This window comes from Canis lupus, chromosome 4 (assembly GCF_048164855.1).
Source record: "Canis lupus baileyi chromosome 4, mCanLup2.hap1, whole genome shotgun sequence".
Lineage (NCBI taxonomy): Eukaryota > Metazoa > Chordata > Mammalia > Carnivora > Canidae > Canis > Canis lupus.
In genome coordinates this window covers 36,596,706-36,618,947 of record NC_132841.1, presented here as the reverse complement: position 1 = coordinate 36,618,947, position 22,242 = coordinate 36,596,706, and the positions used below count along the sequence as shown (strand labels likewise).

Here is a 22,242-nt window from a genome sequence, read left to right as displayed (position 1 = left end):
GCGCCTTGTGGCTGCAAACTGGCCTGAGGGTACAGAACTAAGCGTCATAGGCTGCTTCCCCTGGGAGCCCCAGACCTTCCCTGCCCGTGAGATCACAGGGAGGGCACCCCCTGTGACCTTGGAGGTGGGAAGAGTTGGGAATCGGGGGTCACAGGGCAGGCGGCACACCCCAGATCTGCCCCTGGAGGCCCGGAGCAGCAGGCCCAAAGGGATCTGGATTTCTTTATTAACAGACATCAGCACGACCCGTTACAGAAGTTTGTGCTTTCCAAAAAAACAGTTACTGAACGTGAAAAAGGAACCCAAGCAAAGAGGGAGGAGTTGGGGAGGGGCCATCCAAGCCCCGGGCCCCACCGATAGCCCTGACCTGATCCGCGCCTAGGGCCTCCAGCTTGGGACCTGCCCAGCAGGAGGGGGGCAGGAAAGGGCCTGGAAGCTGAGGGGCCCCATCTGGGCCTACTTCCTTTGGGCCAGGCGGGGAGGGGTCAAGGGAAGGGTGGGGAGGGGGTCCCAGGGAGCCAGAGCCCACGAGCCATTTATTGCCATGTTTTAAAATTCGTGCAAAATATCTGAAGCCCTGGACAGAGAATACAAAGTGATATTTTTCCAAGAAACATAAAACTAGGAAAAGAGGTGGGACATTTTCCCACCCAGAGCTCCCCCGACACCAGGCCCCAAGTAGGGTGAGGCCTCCACCCCGGCCAGCTGAGTGAGCAGGGAGGGCTAAGAGCTACAATCTGGACCGGGCGGGGAAGGGGTAGAATTTGCAACAGCGTCTCAACTACCAACGGGAGGAAAACCAGTCAACTGTACAAGTCTCCTATCAACTTTAAAAAAAAGAGAAAAGCTGTAAAAGTTGGGCCCTGTGGGTAGGGAAGCGGCCAAGTCCTGGGCCAGGGCCGGAATCCGGAATGGATGCCAGGCGGAGCTGCTGCGAGTGCAGGCGCGGCGGGCCGTCTGGCCAGAGGCCGACACAGGTGGGCGGCCTTGGCAAGGGCAGCCTGAGGGCAGGCACCACCGCTAATCACCGCCCTCGAAGCCCTCCTCCTCTTCTGGTACTGGGTCTGCATCCCAGCAGGTGATGTCGATTTCTGTGATGTCGGGAAGGGAGGAGAGTTAAGGAGATGGCCCAGCAAGCCCATGGCTGTGTCCCCCAGTCCCTGGGAGCTGTGGCTGTGTGTGTATGCAAACACACTTGAACCCAGCACCCCAGCATCACCCACCCCAGTACTACCTGGAGGTTTGTTGTAGAACATAGGAGGTGGGGCCTTTGCGCACAGCTCTTCCGATTGGGCGAACTCCTCCTCCTGTGATTGGCTGAAGTACCCCTCACTGGCCTGCAGGAGGAAAGCTCCAGGTCACTGGGCCCCACCAAGGAGGATTAGGGCTGACCTACAGGCCTGAACTCCGTTTCCCCAGCAACCAGTGATTCCATCAGTGGTTTCCAGGGAAACATGTCTGCTTTGAGCAAAAAAGCAGAGCTGGCCCAAGGAGGGAGAAGGGAACGGAGCTTCCCTCCAATCATGTGGGTCACAGAGGAAGGGGGTGCCTCTGCTAGAACCCTGACCACCACCCCTCCCACCAGACTGTCCCTGCCCCACCTGAGTCCCCTCCTTCTGGGTGGTCTCGCCATTGGTCAGCAGGTGGGGCTCTGGTTCTGGCTCCAGCTCTGGCTCCTGATCCAGCTCCTCTAGAGCGGAGGGCAGAGTTGGGACCTGGGAGGCAGCTAGGGGCTCCCCTTCTGTTTCCTCCTCTGGGTCACAGAAGGTAGCTGGCGGCTCAGGCAGCTCATCAAAATTGAGAAGGTTGGCACAGCCTTTGCCTGCCAGTGGCAGTGGCTCCTCAGCCACCTCGTCTAGCAGGGGTACCTCTGCCAGAGTGACCTCAGCACCCGAGGGCTCAGCCTGGGGTGTGGAGGCCTCTTCCCCATTGCCAGGCCATAGGTCGATGAGGCTGGCAGCGGCAGGGGTGATGGTGTTGGCAACAGCGGTGTCAGCAGTGGCAGTGTCGGTTTCATTGGCATCAGCTGCCGGGGTGTCAGTTGTGGCAGAGTTGGCCATGGCAGGCTCCAGAGGGACAGCCAGGACAGCCTGCTCTGGAGATGCCATGAACATCAAGTCCTCCGTGGGGCTGCTTTGCCCTGGGGGAGGTTCCGGTGCCTGTGGAGGCTCCTCCATGGGGCCAGCCCAGGCCTGAGGGGGTGCTGCTCTGGCCTCTTTGCTGGTCTCTTCACTATCCAGGCCGGGCCCAGGCTCCTGGGTCTCTGTCATAGCACCAACGAAGGAGAGACATGTGGTCAGCTCCCTCAGGAAAGGATGCAGGCCTGGGGCAGCCACCTTACTCTATTCGCCCACCCACTGGGGAGTCAGTAGCTTCCAGGATAGAAGGTTTCCACTAAGAGTTCTGTGCAGAGCACCTTCCGGCATAGCCCCTGGGCCCTGCTGCCCCTTTATCTCCTAGTGTTCAGGGAGACACACTCAGGTTTAGAGATGACAGGTCTGACAGCAACACCAAGGCTCCTCCCTGCCATCACCACTGCCAGGGCAGGACAATCTGGGTGACAGCTGGCTTAGATCCCTGAGGAATTGTTAGCATGGCCACATGGAGTTCCCAGCCCAGGGACTGGTGGGGGACCTGGTGCAGCTCAGGTATAGCCCCTCACTCACCTTGAGGGGGCGGTGGTGGCAGTGGTGGAGGCTGCGAGGATGTGACCTCGTCCAGAGCCCGCTCAATCTGTTCAGCAACAGGTGTGGAAGCCATGCTGGAGTCAGACGGGCTCCGGGTGGGGATGGGGGTAGGTGCCATCCTCCGGTGGCTGTCCAAGTGGCTGCCTGTGGAATAAACCCCCAGGCTGGTCAATGAGGGCCAGGGACCAGGATTGTCCGCCTTGGGGTCTGGCCAGCACCTCCTGTGTGGAGTCTGGGTGGGGGCTGGAAGCCCCCCAGGCCCCTTGGGGGCCAGACCACAGCTCCAGATCCTATAAGCCAGGCACCTTGGGGCCAGAGCCCCTTCAGGGCCAGGGGAAAGAGGCAGGTAGTACCTGCTCTTGGGACAAATACCAGAGATCAGCAGTCAGGCTGGGGGAGTGAGGGTGGGCGCACTGCTGGGAAGCGGGGCCCTCCTTACCCCCCACCACTGTGGCCTGGGGCTGCTACCTACATGGGAGGGAGGAAGAGAGGTTTGGGGTGCGGTGACAGGTGATATAGGGAAAGGGAGTCCGTGGAGGGGAGGAGGAGGAAGAGGAGGAGGAGGAAGGCCCACTGTCCGATGCCTTTATGAAAGGGCAGTACGGACGACCTGCCGAGAGAGACAGACAGAGAGAGACAGAGGACAAGAGAGGGTCAGTCTCCCCCACCCCTGCCCTGAGGCCTCACCCACCCCAAAGGCTGGCCCTAGAAGTCCAAAGTACCCTCAGCTAGGGCGCACAATCAGCCAAGCTAGGCCACAGCCTCAAGCCACCAGAGGACTCCCACCAGCACCAGGCACGCACAGCAATGAGCCTGCCACACCAAGCCAGCCTCAGCATCACACGACAGCGTGCCCCATCCCTGGAGCCCCAGCCCAGGGCCAAGCACGCAGCCGGGGCAAACACTCAGGCCAGCGGACACAGCGGAAGGGTGCTTCGTGGAGGGAGGTAGAAGCGACATGGGGAGAGTCTCAACAGCAAGCACTGGGTGCAGGTTCCAGGCGGCTCAAACTCAGGGTCAGGCTAAGAGCCTGCCCCACATGCATCCACAGCCCTCAGCAAGACCTCGTTCAAGCCGAGCGGGGCCGCTCCCTGCAGCCAGTGGGGGTACCTCAGCCCAAGGCGGGGCTGCCCAGATGACCTCCAGTACTCCCCCATCGCTCAGCCAAGGCCACCCCTAACCCCAGCCTGAGCCCCTCTCAGCTCTGCCACCTGGGAGCCGGCGGGTGAGAGCACACGTGAGGAATGGCCTTGCCTTCTCCAAGGGCTCCTTGGGCAAGGCTTCCCTTCCAAGAAAGAGTCACAGAGAGGCTCAGGCCCCAAACCTGAGGAGTAGGATTCAGGTGGGGTTGGGACCTAGGACTACCTGGCCGGTGGTTGAAGGGTGAGGGTGCATCGCAGCTGCCTGCTGAGGCCGATGCAACTCGTTCCTGCTGCTTGAAGAATTCCCGCGGGTTGTCAGGCCGCTGGGCAATAATGGCTGCTGCCTCCTAGGGGTATGGAGAAAGGGTCAGGGTGGCCCGGCTGAGGCGAGCCCTGCCCACCTCACTTGCCCTCTCCCCAGCTCTCACCTCTACCTCTGATTCTGACTTCTTCATCTGGGTTTCTTCCTCCTCGTCCCGCTGGTCACCCTGGAAACCAAAGGGACAGGGTTCTGGGTACCGCACTCCCCCTGAGCTCTTGGCCTTCTTACAGGCCCCAGATTTTCTCCACAACCTGGAAGGAAGGGGCCTGGAGGTGGCATCTCTGCTCCCTTCACTACCCAGTCTCCTCTCCACCTGCAAGGCCCTGGCCACCTCATCTCTGGCTCAGATGGGCCCCCGGGTACCCAGCTCAGCTCCTCCTACTCCTGCATCCCCAGATCCAGGGCCACTCATGAGTGCTCCCTGCTTTGTAGCTTAAGTGTTCTTGGATCTCCTACCCCAGTACCTAGCCAGCCACATGCCTATCATTGCTGCCTTGATCTTCGCATCATGACCGAGAGCTTCCCATTAGTCACCTGCCTCCTTGCTCTTCTCTCATACAAGGATCTTTCCTAAATCCAAATGAGACCATGAATTTCCCTAGCTTAAAATCCCTTGGCGGGTTTCTCAAGAGTATAGTGAGTACTAGTTGACTAAGGCCCACAGAAGGCTTTTGTGTTGTGTCTCCAGTTTCTCTTAAAATGCCAGAAGCCCTGGCAACAATGGACACGCCCCAAAGCAACTACTGGCCAGAGCAGCGCTGCAGGAGCCCTCAACCCAGGCACCTCAACCCAGGCATGTGCTATCCCGTTTGCTGCAGTCCCCACCACAAGTGCATTCCCTAGTGCACTTTACCAGCCAGCTGCACTACAGTTTAGAGGCTGCGACCCCAGGAATAAAGATAGACAGGAGTTCCTTGCGTGTCCCCTGTTCCCCTTCCCCTTGTCTGATCTAGTCCATCACCTCTCTAACACTCACACACCCTTTAAGATGTAACCACAAAGTCCTCAACACGATGCAGTCAGAGTTCCTGGAATGTGCACATCATCTCCCCCCTCCCGTGCCTCTGCATGGAAGATCAATCTCTTGCCCCAAGTGCCCATCTCCCAGCCCAGGTCCAACTCTTCCCACTTCCATCCTCAGCCTGGATACTGCCTCCTGGAGAAGTGGTCCCTCGCCCATTCAGGTCATTTTGGGGTCTCCATGAGGTATTCTAGGCACACACCACAGATTACACAGTATCATAACTTCCTTTTTCTGGGCTCACTGCCCCTATCCTCTGTGGTGACACAGAACAAGAAGTGAGATCCAGCACAAGGTTCTGCTGGCATGTGTTTGCTCAACTGAACTCACTACATCAAAGCTTTTTAATTGGTGCTGCTCCTGCTGCCACTGTGGCTGATGGGGCAGGAGGGACTGAGTGCAGAGGGGAGGAGAGGCTGCAGGTAAGGTGGGGGACTTACAGAGCTTCTCTGCTTTGTGCATGTAATCTAAACTCAAACTTTGCTCTCAGGATACATTAAGAGAATGGCCTATCAAAGCATCCCCCTCAAGAGGGTTGTCATTCCAACCACAACTCTGCGTTCTTCCAGAATGAAGTCTCAAGTCCTCCTCTGACCTAGCTCTCTTTCCAATCCAATTTCCCTTGCTCTTCAGCGACTGGGCTCCAGCCAGGCTCCTTGCCTTCCCATAAATTACATCCCACCAGCCTTTGCTGGTGTTCAGCACCGCCTAGCGTGACCTCACTAGATGCCTTTGCCTCATTCAAAAAAAGGACTAGAGGCAAGCTCACCACAAAAGCCTTAACTACTAACGACGTGCAAAAGATTGAAACAAATTACGGGTACTGGGTAGGAAAAGCGAGATCAACACACTAATCACATGGTCAGAAGCACTGCTGTGCCTGAGTGTTTTCAGATACGTGGGGGCTCCCTGACCGCTCAGGCAGAAAGGGAACCTAGGCAAGGAACGCAATTCTTAAGCAGAACAACAGCTTAAACAAAGAGACAGCATGTTATGGTTCTAAATTCCAAAGTTGTCACATGAGACCTTCTTTAGAGGACCTGAAGTGGTAGGATCACCACACTGACCTGCTTGAATATCCACTGTCACTACCCTATGAGCCACACCTGAAGGGCCGGGTATAAGACTTTGCCTGAAACGTTGACAACTGGTGTAGATGAGTGATCACTTCAGGGGAATGCACTATTACTGTTCTTTCTACCTTTGTGTGTCTGTATGTGAAATTCTCTATAAAGCAAGCTTTTTCAAAACGACCTTGCTCTGAATGGATAAACAAAATGCGGTGTATACGTACAAAGGAATGTTATTAGCCTTAAAAAGGAAGACCTTCTGACACATGGATGAACCTTGAAGACACCGCACTAGGTGAAATAACCTAGTCACAAAAGGACAAATATTACGATTCCATTCAAATGAGGTACTTAAGAGTAGTCAAATTCACGGAAAGTAGAAAGGCAGTTGCCAGGGACCTGGGGGAGAAGAGAATGGGGAGTTAATGTTTAATGCGGACAGAGTTTCAATATGGAAAGATGAAAAAAATTGGAGATAAACAGTGATGATAGTTGTACAATGTAAATATGTTGGGAATCTTAATGCCACTAAACTGTATACTTAAAAATGGTTAAGATGGCACATTTTATGGACATTCTGGCACAATTCAAAATAAACTGATTCATCAATTACTTTTTAAAAAAGTTTTGCCCATCTTGCTCTCCACTGTTTCTAACACCTGGTACCCGGCAGGTGGCAAAGGTGTGCTGAATGAACAACTGTAGCTGGAGCTCACTAACCACACATCTCCACCCCCAGCGCTGATGTGACTGCAATGAACTCTGACAGCCACTTCATACCACAGTCGGCATGGCTGTCGGGTCTCCTCCCTCCCAGCCTCCTGCGGGGGTGACCCTCCTGGAGCTCATCTGGGTCCTCATGGCAAAACTGGCCATCACTAATCCACATGAGTACTGCCCACCTCCCACTCAGAACTCTACCATGCTCCACCCTAAATGACCTTGGCTATTTCTGAAATACAAAATTCAATTCAAAGCATGAAGACTCAACCCCAGGATGCTTCTGTGGGCCACCCCCAGTGTGTAGAGGTACGAGAACACCCCTAGAACTATACACACTTGTGTACAGATGCTCAGAACACGGGCCCAAACTCCTTCGTGTGGCTCTGCAGCACAACTGTGGTGGGGACCAGGTTTCCAGCCCCTCCAAAGTGCAGGAAGTGTGTCTAACCCACCCCAAGCTTCTCAGGCTCCACTGGGAGGAGGAGTTGGGGGGGAGGGGCAGGTCAGTGAGGGACTGGGTCAAGACAGATTTTCTCTTTCAGTCTACAAAATAAACTTCTCCAAGGAAGTCTCTTTCCACAGCCCAGGAACAGAGACCCACATGATTGGGTGGCAGGCCTGACACTCTGTGACACTCCCATGCCCATGCAGAGGTACTCCGAACACCCAGAACAGTCGTCAAGCCACTGATAACCAGCTCCTCCCAGGCCCACCCCCCTCAACAGAGGCCCAGTAACACAGGGACTATTCTCACTTCCCCTAACCAGGAGACTGGGAGCCCCAAACAAAAACTTACAAAGATAGACTGTTCCTTCAACCGTCGCTTGGCCTCCTCAGCTTCTAAAGTCTGCTGTTTCCTCCTGGAATGATAAGCGGGCATGCATACCTCAGGGTGGGTCCACATGCAGCCTGGAGCAAGTGGCCTAGGGTGGGGGCAGGGCCAACCTGTGCTCCTCGATCTGCTGTTCCCGTTCTCGGTAGCGCCGTTCCCGCTCCTCCTGCTCCTGACGTTCCTGCTCCATCCGTTCTTGCTCAAACCGGAGTCTCTCATCCAGGGCCTTCTTCCGCTCCTCCTCCTTCCTCAGCTCTTCCTCCTTCTGCAACCCCCCACACCAAGGCAGTGCAGGCCCTGAGCTGGGGCCCGCCCCTGCCCCTCCAGCCCCTCCCCAACACAAGATTGGGGAGGTTCTGTTTCTGGGAAGTTCAGCCCAATATGGCTCCCTCTTTCAGCTGGGGTAGCACACGAGATGGGACACACTGCTTAAGTGGGGGACTAGGGGACAGAGGCCAGAGCTATATGCCATGGGGCAGGATCAGGGAAGGACAGCTCAGCCTGAAAGCTGGGGCCAGGGTCCACACCTTGGCCTGCTCCCAGAACTGCTCACGGTTAATCCGCTTCATTTCGACAGCTGCATCAGTTTTCTGATAGGTGGTGCCCTGCAGAGTCAAACAAGTTGGCATGAGCGGGGAGAGGGAGGGGGTTGGGGAGGGGGGCTCCCTCCTGAGCATTCTGGGAGCTCCCATTCACAAAGGGTGAAGCCCTGGCCAGGCCAGCCTGTCCCAGGCACACTGACCACCGGCTCGGCGTTCTCATCCTCACGCAGGCGCAGGCGATGCAGCACGGGGCTGGAAAGCCGTGCCAGCCCGTTGGAGAGCCGCTGCCCGATGGCACCCGCATCTATGTCTTCCACGCTGCTGGCATTCACAATCACATCAACACCCTGAAGCGAGAAGGTGTGTTGGGACTGCCTGGCTCCTTCCCATGACTGCCCCCAGCATAGAGACCCTGCCCCCACCCTACCACCCTGCCCCAGGTCTGGCCCCACTCCTACCTGGAAGAACTCAGCCACCTTAGCCACGTGGCTAGCACAAGCACATTTTCGGGCATCAGGCACATCTTCACCAACCTGCAAAGTACCCAGCAGAGAGGGTCAGGAAAGGACAAGAGGGGACAGGAGCCTGAGGCCCTGGGCTCTCTTCCCAGGGGGCTAGCGGTGCTCTCTCCCAACGGTGTCAGTAGGTGACCTGGGGAGGAGGGTCACTGTTCTGGGGCCTTTACTCCCTTCCCCATCCCACAGCTGCATACCCAGTTGATGAGCACGTATTTTGGCAGAGCAGCCTGGGAATCCTTGACGCTGCAGAAGCCGTACATCACCTTCTGGTTCTCAAAGTGGCCAGAGAGCTCCTGCAAACCCCCATCTGGGGGAATCAAAGAGTTATCAAGCAAGCCTCTTCATCTCCTGAACCCTTACCCTGCAAAGGGGCTGGAACTCAAAGGGCAGACTTCTCTTATGGGCTCTACAGGCTCACCCAGAGATCTGGAGGTACCACAGTTCTGTGCTGGTGTGAGAAAGAGTCAAAAGGCAGGGGCAAGCTTTGTCTCTGAATCTCCCAGGGCCTGACTTAGGACTCGGGAAGTGTTTGTTCTTCACACATCCCATGTCTCACTCTTCGCACATCATCACCTCTCACAGTGCTAGAGCCCAGTTAGGTAAAATAAGACCCACTGGCTCTGGAGAAAGTAGATGTGACATGGGCCATCCTTGCCAGGCCCCCTCCTTCCTAGCTGTGTGGCTTTGGGCAAGTCACTGTCCCTCTCTGAGGCTCAGTCTTCTCATAATCAAAGAGCAAATAAGGCTCCCTCCTTCCCTGCCCTGGGGATCTGAGGGATGGCTGGAGGAAGGACACAGGCAGACAAGTGTGGGTCGGCTGGCTGCAGGCAGGGAGATGGCCTGGAGCCAGGTGGGTGGGGAAGAAAACCAGAGGAGGGGGTGGAGAGGAAGGCAACGGAATGGCTGGAATTCTTACCTCCTGATGCTGCAAGCTTGAGGTCATCTGAGCCATCCTCATATGTGTACAGAGCCCTGGGGAGAGGGAGGGGTGCCTCAGAGTACTGTCAGGGCCCAGGCTGCCAATTTTGGGTGGGGATGGCTCTGGGGAGGAGGAGGGACACTGAGGAGGCAGGACAGGGATAGGGGTTCTGGTCCAGCACTGCCATGTCATCATGACAGCAGGGCTAGGCACCAATTCTGGCTGGAGCCTGGGCAGGGGGAGGGGGCATAGTGAGGGGGCAGCCTGGGACTTGGTAGAGGGAGGCCCTAGGCAGGTGGGCAGTAGGCAAGGGGGCAGAAATCACTGCCTGGTCCCTGGCTTTGTGGAAGCCCATGTGTCCCGTTCTCAGAGCTCAGGCCCTGGCAGCCTACAAGCGGGTGTGAGATGGAAACTCCAAGGCGACGGTTCCTTGGTTACCGTTCCCTGGCTACCACAATCCTCAGCCTCCATTGGCCAGCGCTGGGAACCTACCTGGCATGTTCTTCAGTACCCACCGCCCCTCCCCCATGGCAAGGGAGGGGGAGGAGAGAGAACCTGGTGCTCTCTTCGCTGGGCATCCCTCAGTAACCATGGCAACCTGGCAACTGGCACATGACTGAGCCCACCCTAGCCACATTCTCCTGAACACAAAGGACCCCAGGGACATGCCCTTGGCCTCAATCTCTGCCTCTCAGAAATGGAGATGAGTTCACCGTGGTCACTCTTGTCACTCTTGCCCAGACTCAGACCCCTGGTGGGCATGTTCTCCTAGCCTTCTAGCCTTGCCTCTAGGCCTGGGCCAGAGCTGAGGCCCTGGCCCCCAGGGAATGCTAGCCTTTCCTTCTGCCTTAGCTTCAACAGAAAGCCAACCCTAGCAGCCTTCCTCCTTCTTCCTCCTCCCTAGCTTTCTCTGCCCTGGCTTTTTCTCCCTAGAGGTAGTGGCCCAGTCTCCATTTCACAGAAGGGAAGACAGAGACATCTCCTCCTGAGAACCCAGTGGGGCAAGGGAGAAGGCAGCTCAGGGGGTCTCAAGCCCCTTCGCCATGCTTTCCTTTCCCTATTTCCAGGGCAGGTGGAGGAGGCAGCGAGGGTGGGGGTGGGGGGTGGGCTAGAAGACGGGGAGGCAGGGTGATGGAGAAGAGAAAGGGCGAGAGAAACAGGGAGTGAGGAGGAAGAAAGAGAAGAGAAAGGAAGTGAAGGGATGAAGAGAAAATGAGAAAGGGAGGGAGGGAGGGAGGGAGGGAGGGAGGGAGGGAGGGAGGGAGGGAGAGAAGGGGGAGGAAGGGAGAGCGGGAAGAGGAAGGAGGGAGGGGGGATGGAGAAGGAGGAGGGGAGAGGGAAGGAGGAAGAAGGGAGGGGAGAGGGAGGAGGAAAAGAAGGAGGCCCTGGCCCAGTCTCATGAAGTCAGCTAGAGTCACCACCTCACCAACGAGTCACCGCCAGTGCCACAGGGTCCCCTAGACCTCTCCCTCCGGAAAGGGACACAGGTGGGCTGTGGGGCTGGGAGCTCCCGGTCCAACTGTTGCTTGGGCCCCAACCCTGGCAGCTGCTTCTCAGAACAGCTGTCCCACCACCTGTCTGGCTACCCTAACCCACCACTGGGAACAAAGGGCCCTCAGAGAAACAGGAGTCTGCCCCTCTCCATTCCACAGACCAGGAACAGAGGCAGAACTTAAGAACCCTGGTCTCCAAACACTGCTCTAGATATCACACCTCTGTGGGACAACTTGCCAGCCTCTCCCAGGGCCCAGGAATGCCTGCCCTGCCAAGGACCCCTTCCATTCTCAACCCTTGCCTACCCACCTCTGGCCATCTTCTCCTGCTACAGCCACAGCCCTTGCCTGGCAGAAACCATACCTAAGCATTCAGCAGCCCTTCAACCCTGAGCTCTGCCCCCACCTGCCCTTCCAGCCAGACCTCCGTTTCCATACCAAACACTTGGGATGCGCTGGATGGCCTCTGGATCCCAAACTCAATTCTAGATATTTCCCACCCGGGAGCCTCTGCACATTAATTTCCCTCCACAGGAGGGCTAGACCTATTTATCCATCCCATGGGCCAGCCCTGACTGAAATCCTTCAGGGACCCAATGCCAGCTTCCCAGGAAGCCCTGTCCTAAGTTGCACCTCCTTAGAGCACTTACCATACCCCATAAGGGATGGCAAGAAGCCTCTAAGCCTATCCTAGATCTCATTAGACCTGTACTTCTCAAACACATCAGAGACAGCCAGGCCTGAAAGGGTGGAAGCTGTTGAAACCACAGGTATCAGGATGGGGTCCCAGGGATCTACATGTCTCTTCAGCTTCAACCCCTGGAAACAGACAACGCCTCTAACTGTAAGCTGTGTGAAACGGAGACATCCAATTCAATCAACATGCATCACTCACTGGGTCCCGGGTCCAGCACAGGGCAGAACCAGTAGGTATCTGTGATATTGACACAAACTCTGAGAAGCCACCGAGGCCAGAGACACTGGACTAGGGTGAGGTGGGCCTGGGATGTGCCACTCCAGGGAGATCCCATGTTCGGTTGAGGTGGGGACCAAAGGCAGATGGAGGAGCCCTCAGTCCAATTCCACTCTCAGGATGCTGGAGCTGGAAGGTGCCTTGGGGGTCCCAGATATGGTGGAGTCCCATCCCCTCCTTCTCTTTTCAAGAGGACCAGAGAGGAGCAGACACTTGTGTGTAGTTAACACAGTGAGTAGTGTCCTATCCAGGGCAACAGTCTATTTCAAAGGCTCTGCCACATAGGAGCAAGATCCCCCTCAGAGGTAAGTGAAGGCAGTACCATGCCTCTTGACCAAGACAGCAATTGTACCCAAGATCCACTCCTCTGGCCTCTGAGTACAGGGTCTGCCCCCAAGTCCTGAGACTCCACTATACTCCTGGTTCTGTACTGGGACTGGGGGCACTCATGCCCTACTCTGCAGGATGTGTTCTTCACATCCTCTTTACAAAACGCTATCTAGGCCCTCGGGAGTTAGCAAATGTCTGTATGTACGAGGGTGCATGTGTACATGTGTGTCCCACACACAACCCAGATGGGGGTGACGCATGCCAATGATGAATAACTTGCTTTGGCCACATGGATGCTGCTGAGTGGTGGGAGCCCAGGCCTCTGCTAAACAGAATGTGGTCCAGCAGCGGTTGTGTACCCCTGTGCTGGACTGCCAGAACCTTGCTTTTGGGAGGTTAGAGGGAAACGGGGTGGTGGTATATAATAACCAGCAGACCAGAGGACGAGTAGGGTGTTCTAAGGCGGGCTGTGCCTCTGCAGGCAAGGCCCATATCCTAAGCCTAGTTCCTCCACCAGGCCAAGCGGGCCACTTGCCCTGAACTCCTCCCATGATCTCAGCCCCCATGGGGCAGGGCTGGGACAATGGGTGGGCCTCCTGCCGGCTCAGCCTGTGCTGGCCTCTCCTGTGACTGACCTGCAGGACTTGAGGGCTTTCTCCCTCATCCATCCCTCCAGGCCTGGCTGCCCGCCAGTGCTGCAGTACCATGGCATGGACGCCTGGCCATCTTGCCCCTCCTCCAGCCCCCGGGTCAGTGTCCCTACCTAACTGCCCTCCTAGGATGAGGGTGAGGCCAGCCCACGTGAGGGCCCTCAGACCTAGCCTCACTCTGTGCCTCAGTTTCCTTCCTGCTAGGAAAAGACCAGGCCTAGAGAACAGAATGGGCACCTGTCCCAGGAGAGAGTATTTTGGAGGAAGGGGATTCCTGAATGGGGCAGTGTGGGACCCCTTTGCTTTCCTGCCACCCAGGGGTCTCCAGCCAGAGAGAGCAGGTGGTCCATCCCGTCTCAAGCTCAGGGCAAGACAACAGCCAGGAAAGGGAGAGAAGGTAGCTCAGCTTATCTGCCACGAGGAAGCTGACCACTGAGCCTGAGGCTTCGGGGCTCAATGGATGTACTCACTCTCTCCTTCCTGTTTGGGCGCTCCCTCCACACTTGTGTGCCTGGGAGCCTCCTCTCAGGGACCCCAGCTGGCCACCTGGCCAGGCAGCTCCCGGCCCCACTGCCTAGTCCCCGCAGTCCCCTCCGGATCGGGGAGAGGAGGTCTCAGCTCGGCCTTCTCCGCGACCCCTGAGGGGAACAGGAGTCGCTCGGCGGCGGCTAGGTGGCGAGGAACACGGCCCCCTCGCACCCCGGCTCCCAGAGGCCCCCGGTGGGCGGGGCGCCCCGGCCCCGGCCCCGGCCCCGGCCCGCCCCGCCCCTCCCCCGCCCTAGCTCTCCTTTGTGCTGCGGCCGGGCCGGGCCGGGCCGGGCGGGCTGCGCTGGCTCCGCTGGCTGGTTCCCCGCCTCGTCCCCGCCCGGCCCGCTCCCGCCCGAAGGTGGCGAAGGTGCCCTTGGCCGCCCCGTGCACACCTGTCCCCGGGGCCCGGGGCGGCAGGGCGAGGGCGGGGGATGGGCTCCCGCAGGGCGAGCGGCCCCGGGCCCCGCATCTGGACCCCGCGCCTCCCCGGAGCGTCCGGCCACCGCCGCGGCGCGAGGCCGGGGCCGCCTGCGGGCGCCCGGGGCCGGCAGCGCCCGCCCGGCCCGGCCCCTCCCCCGGCGCGCGCCGAGGCAGCCCCTCCCGAGCCCCCCGGGCCGCTGCACCATTGCGGGGCCCCCTCCCCTCGCGGCTGCGGGGCGGCGGAGCCGGGCGGAAACAAAGGCGGCGGCGGCGGCGGCGGGGACAAAGGGGCCGCGGGCGGGGGCGGGGCGGGGGCTCACCAGTCGGCCGCGCTCTCCTCCCGGATCACCTCCTCGTACGCCGCCAGCAGCTCCAGGCGGTGGCCGCTGAAGCTGACGCCGGCCATGCTGCTGGCCGGACTGAGGCCGAGCGGACGGACGCGCGGAGCACGGACCGACGGCCAGAGCAGGAGGCGAGGAAAGAGGGAGCCGCCGCCGCCGCCGCCGCGAAGCCTCTGCAGCGCCGCGAGCCCAGCGAGCCGCGGCCGGGGGAGGGGAGCGGCCGGCGGGGGGCGGGGGGCGCAGGCTCCGCCCGGCTCGCTCCCTCCGCGCGCCCGGTCCTAGCGCCGCCCGGCGGGCCCAGGGGGAGGCCGCCCCCCTTCCCGGCCTGCCCCGGGCGCCCCCCGCCCCGCGCCCCGCGCCCCGCGCCCGCCCGCGCTCTGCGCTCCCGCACCCCGGCCGCGTCTCGCCCGCGTCCCCAGCCTCGCGCACGGTGTCCGCAGCGTGGGCGCTCACCCTTTCCCCCAGCCCCATACCCAGCAGCGGCACCACCTCGCGGGGTTCCCGTCTGCGGCCACCACCCAGGCCCGGCTTCCCCCCTCTCCTTTCCAGCTCCTAGTCCCAGGCCCAAATCCACTTCGCTCCGGTTGGCACAGCTCTACCCCGTGCTTAATTTCTCTCCGTCCCAGCCTTAGCCCCATCCCCCTGCCATCCCAAACCAGGTTAAACCCATCTCCATTCCAACCCTCAACCCCAGCCCAACTGGACCAGCCACCTTGGCCCGTATGCAGCCCATACCCACCTCTGAAAGGTCCACTCCTAGGCCACCCCCATCACTATTCACTGCCATCTGTGTCCCTACCCCACATCCAACCCATTTCTTTCCCAGCCTACTTCCCAACCACGCCCTCAGTGCGCACCTCCACACATTCACAATAACCACCTTCGCTAGCAGCACCCTCGTCAGTCCAGCCTACCTTATTCCCGTTGGGATCCCAGTTCCCAACCACACCCCTCCATCCCTGCCTCCTTGATTGTGCTCAGCCCCAACTTAGCTCAGTACTCCAGGATTCCCAACTTCTTTCCCATCCCTGACCCACCTCTCTCCAGAGCACTCTCTCAGTTCCTGGCTGCCCCCAAGGGCTGTCTCTGATGGGTCCAGCCTCCAATTCCTTTGCCTTCTCTCCCAAGCCTCAGGCCTCACAGAGGAATCCCAAGTACAGTTCCAGAAGCAGCATCTAACCCCAGACTCCCAGGGCAGGGTTCCAAGTACAGAAGTCCCCTACAAGGGAGTGGGCACCACTGCCAGGGCCTCATGGAACATCGCCACTCCTTGCTGAGGTGGGACCCTGAAACTCTCCCCAGCTTGAAGAAGCCTTTTCCACCTCCTACACAGCCTCCCACCCCCATCTTCTTGGGGGAGGTGACAGAATCAAGCAAGCTTTACTTGGTCCAGTCTGGGAGATGGAAAAGGAGGTGGCCCCCAGTTGGGCCTCTGAGTTCTGAGATGGGTAATCAGTTACACCAAGAGGAGAAGGAGAGCAGTGTGCATTGATTAGCAGTGAGTCCCAGTGCTTTCAAGTAGGAATAACCTCTTCAAACCCCTTAAATTTCACAGACACCTCCCTCGGGTACTCTGCACCTACTATGCCATGGACCCCTGACCCTGGTGATTTCTCCACAGCTGCCACTTGGAGCAAGGCCCTGGGCAGAGTCAGTGGGATTCTGGGGAGAGAGAAGACCACCCTAGGGCTGAGGGGTACTTGGGAGGAGTAGGTAGAGGCATCTCTGGCCTCATTCCCCTCTTACTTTCTTTGATGTGTCCCAGCTCAGAATTCCCCACCACCTCCTCCTCCCCAGCCTCCTGCTCACTCAATTTCACATCCAAAAAACAGAAGTCCAATGAGCATGCTCTCCCTTCCTCAAATTCCTTCTTCCCCTCAGTCACCTACAAACTGTCTCCAGCCACCCTACTCTCACCTCTTTGCCATCTATATTTTTAAATAAACTTTTAATTTTAGAACAGTTTTAAATTTACAGAGAAATTACAAAGATAGCACAGAGTCCTCATATGTCCCATGCCCCGTTTTCTCTATTTTCAGGGGAGAAAGAGGGTTCCCTGCTTACATGCCCTGGAGCCTACTCCTTTTGGTCCTCTTACCCTTTAGCCCTCTATAAATCTAAATTACAAATCTGCAATCTGGGATCCCTGGGTGGCGCAGCGGTTTAGCGCCTGCCTTTGGCCCAGGGCGCGATCCTGGAGACCCAGGATCAAATCCCACATCGGCCTCCCGGTGCATGTTTCTCCCTCTTCCTATGTCTCTGCCTCTCTCTCCCTCTCTATCATAAATAAATAAAAATTAAAAAAAAAATAAATCTGCAATCTGTCTCCTTTTGCTCTGTTGTCCCTGGCACTGCTTCAGGGACAACTAGTGAGGTCACTAGTGACTCTTAAGTTGCCAAATTTAGTGGCCCCATCATGATCTTCACTTTCTTTTACCAGTGGGAGGAAGGTGATCACCAATCACCCTCTCTGAATCTGCCTTTCTTCAGCCACTTGTTACCCATGAAACAAACTCACAGGCCTGCCAGTTGAGGCCGGGTGGGGGTAGGACAACGGGGGCGGGGGTGTTGATCTCGGTGCCTCCTTGGAGCTCCCACCAGGCTTTCGTGTCTACCACTCCCAGCACTGATCACCCTTCAAATCACTAACATATTGGATCGCTCCGATCCCTAGAGTGCCAGCTCCCTTCTACACTGGGAGGCTGGTCCAGTGGCTTCTCTGTCCCTGGAGTAGAAGAGACAAAAAAGAGGGAGGATTCAGATCCAGAAGCTGGTCACTTGCTGTATGACCTTGGCTTAAAGGCTTCTCCTCTTTTTTTTTTTTTTTTTTATTTTTTTATTTATTTATGATAGTCACACAGAGAGAGAGAGAGAGGCAGAGACACAGGCAGAGGGAGAAGCAGACTCCATGCACCGGGAGCCCGACGTGGGATTCGATCCCGGGTATCCAGGATCACACCCTAGGCCAAAGGCAGGCGCTAAACCGCTGCGCCACCCAGGGATCCCAGGCTTCTCCTCTTTAAGTCTCCTCTTTGCTGATTTATAAGGATAAAATGTGACTGGATGGGGGCTTCGAAGGTGAGAAACCCCTCCCTTCTCCTGGAAGGCTGGCTCTCCCTACCTCCCACACCCATCTTCCTGTTCTGTGTTTCTCAACTCTCAGGGAAGGTTTCAAGACTGGCATGTTAGCCTCAGCACTTTTTCAGGATCAGCAGGTGGAGCCTTCTCTGCCCTGTCCTGCCCCTGCCAAGTTTGAACCAAGTACTTTCAAGAGTGCCCAGCATTGTTTCAGTGCTCAGAGCATCTCCCAGGCATCTGCCCCTGGTCCAGAGCCAGCCACTGGACCACATTAGCTCTGTTCCTGTCCATTGCTGTCACTGCACAGACTTTGCCAACCATGTTGCCCTAGACTCATTGCCAGACCGTTCTTGTCTTACTCATTTTCAACTATAAGATGGGATGATCATGACGGTGCCTACCTCATAGGATCTGTCTGAAGACTTTTTAAAAAAATCTAAAAAGTGCTTAAAATGGGACAGCCCTGGAGGCGCAGCGGTTTAGCGCCGCCTGCAGCCCAGGGTGTGATCCTGGAGACCTGTGATCCAGTCCCATGTTGGGCTCCCTGCATGGAGCCTGCTTCTCCCTCTGCCTGTGTCTCTGCCTCTCTCTCTCTCTCTCTCTCTCGGTCTCTCGTGAATAAATAAAATCTTAAAAAATAAAAAGTGCTTAAAGTGGCAACCGCACATCGTAGGTGCTATTGATGTGTTGGCTGTTTTTACTGTTTTACAGATGGGAGAGATTCAGGGAGGGGCAATGACTTGCCTTGAGGTGTGCAGCTGGTGAATGACAAAGTCTGGATGGGAACCCAGGTCTGTCCCATGTCACGTCACACCACAGGCTCTCCCTGTTTCCCCTCCTAGCACCCTCATTTCCAGGGGTGTGGCCCTGCCTAGAGTTTGGTCAGAAGTAGTTGTTTTCTTTCTTTCTTCCTTTCTTTTTCTTCTTTTCTTTCTTTCTCTCCTCTCCTTTCGATTTTTTTTAAAGATTTTATTTATTTATTCATGATAGTCACACAGAGAGAGACAGAGAGGCAGAGACACAGGCAGAGGGAGAAGCAGGCTCCATGCAGGGAGCCCGACATGGGATTCGATCCCGGGTCTCCAGGATCCCGCCCCGGGCCAAAGGCAGGCGCCAAACTGCTGCGCCACCCAGGGATCCCTTTCTTTCGATTTTATTTGTTTATTAGAGAGAGAGCACAAGCAGGGGGAACAGCAGAGGGAGAGGGAGAAGCAGGCTCCTCTCAGAGCAGGGAGCCCAATACAGAACTCGATCCTGGAACCTGGGATCATGACCTGAGCTGGAGGCAGATGCTTAACTGACTGAGCCACCCAGGCACCCCATCAGAAGTAATTCTTAATGCTGTAGCTGTGGAGACTACAGTGGGAGTCAGGGCAGGGGTCTGGGCTTGGAGGGGAGGAAATGTGCCCAGTGCTGTGGATGTCCAAGGTTAGGAATCTCTGTTCCTCTCCTCTGGTTGCTTTTCCACTGCAGGCTCCAGGGAGGAGCGGGTAGTCCAGGCCGTGGTCAGATGCAGAGACTGCTTCAGGGATGCACGCATCTCCCAAGTCAAACCAATGGTGTCAGCTCTGAGATTATTGGAACCACCGAGAAAGGCTCCTCTGGGGCTACTGAGCTGGCAAGATATGGGCCTGGGGCTGGTTGAGGGGCATCTTTGCCAATAACGGGAGACCCACCTGAGAATACAGCCATCCAGCATGAGGAAAACAGAGCTGAGAGATGGAAAGTAAGCTCGGAGAGACTCCTGCTGTCAACCTTCCTGGTTAAATGAGACAAATTATGCTTGCTTTTGCTTAAACTAGTTTGAATGGCAGCTGGAAGAGTCCTTCCTAATCTGCCTAATCCCCAAGCAGTAGTCATTCTTGTCAGCAGCAGGACAGGGTGAAAGCTGAACTGGCCTTTTAGTGCCTGCGCTGCCCCCCACAACCCCCCTGGCCACTCTGGTGACCTCCCCACACGATCTCCCAGGGTTGGGAGTTCTTCCCAGACTCCCAGCAAGCTTCTTGCCCCACTGTGGCCCCTGGAACCCTAGCCCCAACCCGCACCCCGTTAGGGGCCAGGGGTACCTATCCTCCACTCACAGGGTTGGGATTCCAACATCCCCGCCTGGCCACTGGTCCCTGTGCGCCATGGGGCCCAGTCCTTTGGCCCACAGCTTCCCTTCCCTGGCAGGGCTGCCTGGAGGGGGCCACGTGGGAGCTGGCACTGAGCAGGTGAGGAGGCAGCCCCGGGATCATCGGTTCTCTGTACTCTGTACTCCGTGGAAGTCTCTCGCCCTGCACCGCCTCTCTCCCCGCTGACTTCAAATGAGCTCGAACAGCTCAGAGCCGGCAAGAACCCCTCCCCTGCCTGCTGCCTCTCCAGTTGCCCACTCATCCCCCCCTCCCCCCCGCCGTGGGCTCTGCCACCCCGGTTGGAGACCATTCTCCAAGGGCGCTAATGGCCTCCCCTGCCTGGCACAAGGACATTTCCCAGTCCTCAGAGCCTCCACCCGCACAGCCTCACACCCCAGCTTGGGAACACTGTGATCCCTGCAGCTCTTTGGTGGCGGTGGTGGTGGGGGCAGCTGGGAGGAGCACTGGGGAGTACCTCAGCCTTTGATCCCCAAGCCCTTCTGGCTCGGTCACTCTCACTCTCTGAGCCTCAGTTCCCCTCGTCTGAAACAGGCCATTAATGACCTCTCTAAGTGGTTTTCTGATTAAATTATACATAAGCTATTGCTCTGTGGTTGAGCAGACAGAAAAGCATTAGGAACAGGTGCCCCCTGCTTGTGTTTATTTCCATCCAGGCTAGCTTCTCTTTCCTGAAATTCGGTCTCCACCCCTCTGCTCACCTTCCCCTCCCTGTCCACCCTCTCCCCCAACTTCCCCTTCTTCAGCCACCTTTCCCAGCTTCCTCCTTCCACACATCTGGGCTGTCCACTGACTTGACTGTGGTTGCCAGTGGTCGGGATTCCTCCTAGCCCACCATAGCCAAGCCTCTTGAAAGAGTTGTCTGCACTCTCCTCTCCTCTCATTCTACATCTCACCAGCCCTTCTGCTTGTCCCTCTCACCCTGGCCTAGCTCTCTGCTACACTGATCTGGCAAACATTGCTTTGTTGGAAATGTGGTGGGGACTCCTTGGCCTTATCTGCCTGGATAACACTGTTGGCACTTCTGGAAACACTCCTGCTCTGCCCTTACCCCCCTGCCCTGAGCTCTGCAAGGGGCTGTCATTTGTTTCCTCTGTCCCCTCATTGCTGTGATGTTGCTGCTTCCTGGCCTCTCACTTCTTCCCTGGCTGTCCTCATGTGGAATTTGTTCCACGTTCATTTTTTTTTTTTTTTTAAACAGGTGAAGAAAGAATCAACCTTAATTGTCAGTGTCCAAAAACCAGATTTTACATAAAAGTCTGCATCTCTGGATGCTGTTGGTAAACTGTGAGATTTGTCACAGCTGGGCATTCCTGAATGGTGGTCCTTGCTTGGGGCCGAGAGTGGCTGCCCCCAGAAGGCTCCCCTCAGACTGCTCCCAGCAGCACTCACCCTCCTCCCCTGTGTGCTCTTGCTCACCTGTATCCATGGAAACCAAGCATGGACTGAGAGGGCTTCACAGTTCAAGAGAAGTGGGAGAGAGTACATTTCTTTGTGGAAGTGAAAGATACTGTGCTTAATATGCTAGGGACGTCTCCATTGAAAGGAAACCACATCTTACCTGCTTACCTCTGCTGTGACCTGCTGGGGCCCTGCTCCTCAACTCTCTTCTCTGGGCATCAATTATTTTTTTAAAATTTTTTATTTTTTATTTATGATAGTCACACACAGAGAGAGAGGCAGAGACATAGGCAGAGGGAGAAGCAGGCTCCATGCACCGGGAGCCCGACGTGGGATTCGATCCCGGGTCTCCAGGATCGCGCTCTGGGCCAAAGGCAGGCGCCAAACCGCTGCGCCACCCAGGGATCCCTCTGGGCATCAATTATAAGCATCTGTGGCCTCCCTGGTCCTGTCCCAAACTCATTCCTGAATTGAATCTGAGGTGAACATGGACTTGAATCTTCATCTGCTTCCTGTCTTTGTCACATAAATGTCCCACCCCACCCAGTCACAAACATTCATTGGGCATCCACTCTGTGCCAGGTGCTGTTCTAGGCTCTGGCAAGATGTGATGAAAAGAATTCAGAGAGCTCTGCACTCATGCTCTGGGGTTCCTCAGAACACAAGAGAGGCTGTCTCTTCCCTTGAGAAGGACGTGCCCAAGGACCTATTAAGAATGCCAGCAACTAAAAAAAATAAAAAATAAAAAAATAAAAAATAAAATAAAAAAAAAAGAAGGCCAGCAACTTCAGACATGCTAAATAAAGGTCCTCAGGCCACGCTGTCCTGGCCCGAGTTGGGGCCCTCTCCTCAGTCTCTCTCCTGTCCAGGCTTGAGGAGAGAGAGATGATAATTCTCCTATGATGGTGGGGGCATCAGGGGGCAGCAGGAAGCTCCAGAGAAGGATAGGGCCACCACCAGAGCCTCCAAGTTTTGAGACAGCAGGCAGAAGGGAGCTTCCAAGGGGCACTTGCTGATGAAGGGTGCTCAGTGCCAGCCAGTCCAGGCCCATGTGGCCATCTGCAGGTCTGGCATCTAGCCTGGTTAGTGGCTCAGGAGCTCTGAAAACTTAGGTCTCCTA

General features: G+C 56.9%; 1 protein-coding gene across 3 annotated transcripts; it reads right to left on the bottom strand.

Annotated features, from left to right (window-relative positions):
• Positions 1-208: 208 nt before the first annotated feature.
• DBN1 (drebrin 1) lies at positions 209-14,703 on the bottom strand. 3 transcript variants are annotated; one of them, XM_072823967.1, is made up of 15 exons: positions 14,491-14,703; positions 9,774-9,829; positions 9,052-9,164; positions 8,798-8,872; positions 8,540-8,686; positions 8,325-8,402; positions 7,911-8,062; positions 7,762-7,825; positions 4,258-4,317; positions 4,053-4,176; positions 3,160-3,297; positions 2,667-2,831; positions 1,602-2,263; positions 1,235-1,337; positions 209-1,091 (listed from the first exon to the last, which is right to left on the bottom strand). In XM_072823967.1, exons 1-15 carry the CDS (start codon positions 14,574-14,576, stop codon positions 1,021-1,023), a joined length of 2,094 nt encoding a protein of 697 aa, XP_072680068.1. In that variant the 5' UTR covers positions 14,577-14,703; the 3' UTR covers positions 209-1,020. The 3 variants fall into 3 exon arrangements, with proteins under 3 accessions (XP_072680068.1, XP_072680070.1, XP_072680069.1); XM_072823969.1 differs by lacking the exon at positions 14,491-14,703 and adding an exon at positions 13,693-13,803; XM_072823968.1 differs by lacking the exon at positions 3,160-3,297 and having other exon boundaries at positions 14,491-14,702.
• Positions 14,704-22,242: the final 7,539 nt, after the last annotated feature.

Bases quoted from the DNA above. Each gene is read 5' to 3' on its own strand.
- DBN1 (XM_072823967.1), bottom strand. From the start codon at position 14,576: ATGGCCGGCGTCAGCTTCAGCGGCCACCGCCTGGAGCTGCTGGCGGCG. The intron at 8,687-8,797 runs GTAGGAGTGGGG...TTCTCGCTTCAG, and splicing joins AGGTGGCTGAGTTCTTCCAG to GGTGTTGATGTGATTGTGAA. The intron at 7,826-7,910 runs GTTGGCCCTGCC...TTATCATTCCAG, and splicing joins CAGCAGATCGAGGAGCACAG to GAGGAAACAGCAGACTTTAG.